We start from the raw sequence: 1906 nt of genomic DNA on the forward strand, positions 1-1906 counted from the left end.
AAATAAAGATAAAAACATTAAAACCCTTTAACGTTGTCATTCAGTGGAAAGTTTCTCTACTTTAATTCTGACTAGCAGCTCTATTTGTCATAGAAACATTTAATATGCAGAGAAACGAGCGAACATGAATGAGCCTTTACAAGCTGATGGGTTTCTAAGAAATCTTCAGAAACACACACGGCGTCAGACTCGGCTAAAACTACACCAAACGGTAACAAATTTCATTTCAGAAATAAAATCTGCAATCTGAGACTTATGTATGTTCAAAATGACGTTTGTATTGTAAACAAACCCATCTTTCATAAATCCTAGTCAAACAAGTCAAAGTTAATTAACAGAAAACATCTAAAAATATGTTAAAACTTTCAAAAATATTTCATTTCCCCCTAAATTCCCATGTGCTGTTTTTTGCTTTGAGCAGCTCATGATGATCCTGATCAAAGTGAGCGACATTTCCAACGAAGCGCGGCCCATGGAGGTGGCCGAGCCCTGGCTGGACTGTCTGCTACAGGAGTTCTTCAACCAGGTACCACGTAATCCCACTTCATCCTCTGGATTAAATGTAAGCAGAGACAAAAACATCTCAGTCTAAGGCTGTGTGAAATTATCTTCACTTCTCCCTATAAAATATCTTCCAGCTGAATATTATCGCCATCTAAAAAACACTGACGGTACAGCTTTGGTTCTCCAGGCTTTCTGAAGCAAATAAGACATAAAATGAATCCTGCTGAATAAAGTTCAGCTGCGCTAAAACGATCTGAGGACAGGCAGCTGTCCTAGCTTAGCTAAACAAGTTTAGCTAGGGAACAATATGGTTAGCTAAATCCAGCCAAGCTAGCACAAATAGCTGTGTTAAAGTGATGACATTTGTCATGAATTGACTCTATTTAAGTAAATTGAATAGGAAATAAACAATTAATACAACAAAGTTTAAAGAAAAGCTTAGGTCAGCTAAACTAAAATCAACCAACTAAGTTTAGGTAGCTCACAAAGCTAACCTGGGATAAACCAGGCTTAGCTAACCTAGAATAGATAGATTAGCCTAGCTAATTCAGACTGACCTAGATTATCTAAGCTAAAACTACACCAGGATATTGAAGCTACATTAAACTAAACTGAGACAAATTAATCTCAGGTGAGTTGGCCTAAACTGAGGTAAAATAAATACAACATAGAGCAAACTAAAGTTATCCCATTAAGATAAACATAAAAACAATCGGCAAGCTAAAGATGGGCTACGCTATGCTAATCAAAACTACATAATCCATGGCACATATTGATAGAGTGAGCTGAGATAAGGCCACTTTTAGCAGACTAACAAATAAAGTTAGCTAAACTTAGGTCAGGCAGGCTATGCTAGGCTAAACTAGTCAGCAAAACAGAAAGAGCGTCACCTGAAGTAATGTGGAGGCAGGAGCCACACCCAGGTTCACAATCCAACATGGCCGCTGTGCATGGAAAACCAATATCCAATGTGATGTCGTCCCTAGCTCCACTTCTGGGATTAGACAATAATCTAAGGTGTGCAGATTGGGAGGTAAACTACAGGTTTACCTTTATCTCAGGTGGATTACATGAACTACAATCAGACACCCTGAGCTGTGATTAGTTGGTACCCTTGGACAAGTTCTGGTTCTACTCCACGCTTCAGAGAACATGGCTGCTGGGCCGAGATGTAAACTGAATCCAGGGGTTTTTGTCCTCAGAGTGACGTGGAGAAGTTGGAGGGTCTTCCAGTCAGTCCCTTCATGGACAGAGACAAAGTGAACAAACCTTCATCTCAAATCGGCTTCATCAGGTTCGTCCTGCTGCCGCTCTTCATGGAGCTCGCCAACCTCTTCCCCTGCCTGGAGGTGAGCAGACACAAATATGAAGAAATCATCCTTCAGCCAAACGCTGGGCAGTC

At 40.3% G+C, this 1906-nt stretch overlaps 1 protein-coding gene across 3 annotated transcripts in view; it reads left to right on the plus strand.

The window, feature by feature from the left end:
- LOC106939450 (high affinity cGMP-specific 3',5'-cyclic phosphodiesterase 9A) overlaps positions 1-1906 on the plus strand; it is a 20079-nt gene that overhangs the window by 11544 nt on the left and 6629 nt on the right. For 2 of the 3 annotated variants that reach the window (XM_015021842.1, XM_015021843.1), the window contains exons 12-13: positions 422-526; positions 1707-1853. In XM_015021842.1, the coding sequence (XP_014877328.1) occupies positions 422-526; positions 1707-1853 (252 nt within the window). Of the gene's footprint in view, positions 1-421; positions 527-1706; positions 1904-1906 lie in introns of all 3 variants that reach the window. The other variant, XM_015021840.1, reaches the window with a different exon arrangement.

The sequence above is a fragment of the Poecilia latipinna genome, unplaced genomic scaffold (assembly GCF_001443285.1).
Source record: "Poecilia latipinna isolate Pla-1442-1.1 unplaced genomic scaffold, P_latipinna-1.0 Scaffold2876, whole genome shotgun sequence".
Classification (NCBI taxonomy): domain Eukaryota; kingdom Metazoa; phylum Chordata; class Actinopteri; order Cyprinodontiformes; family Poeciliidae; genus Poecilia; species Poecilia latipinna.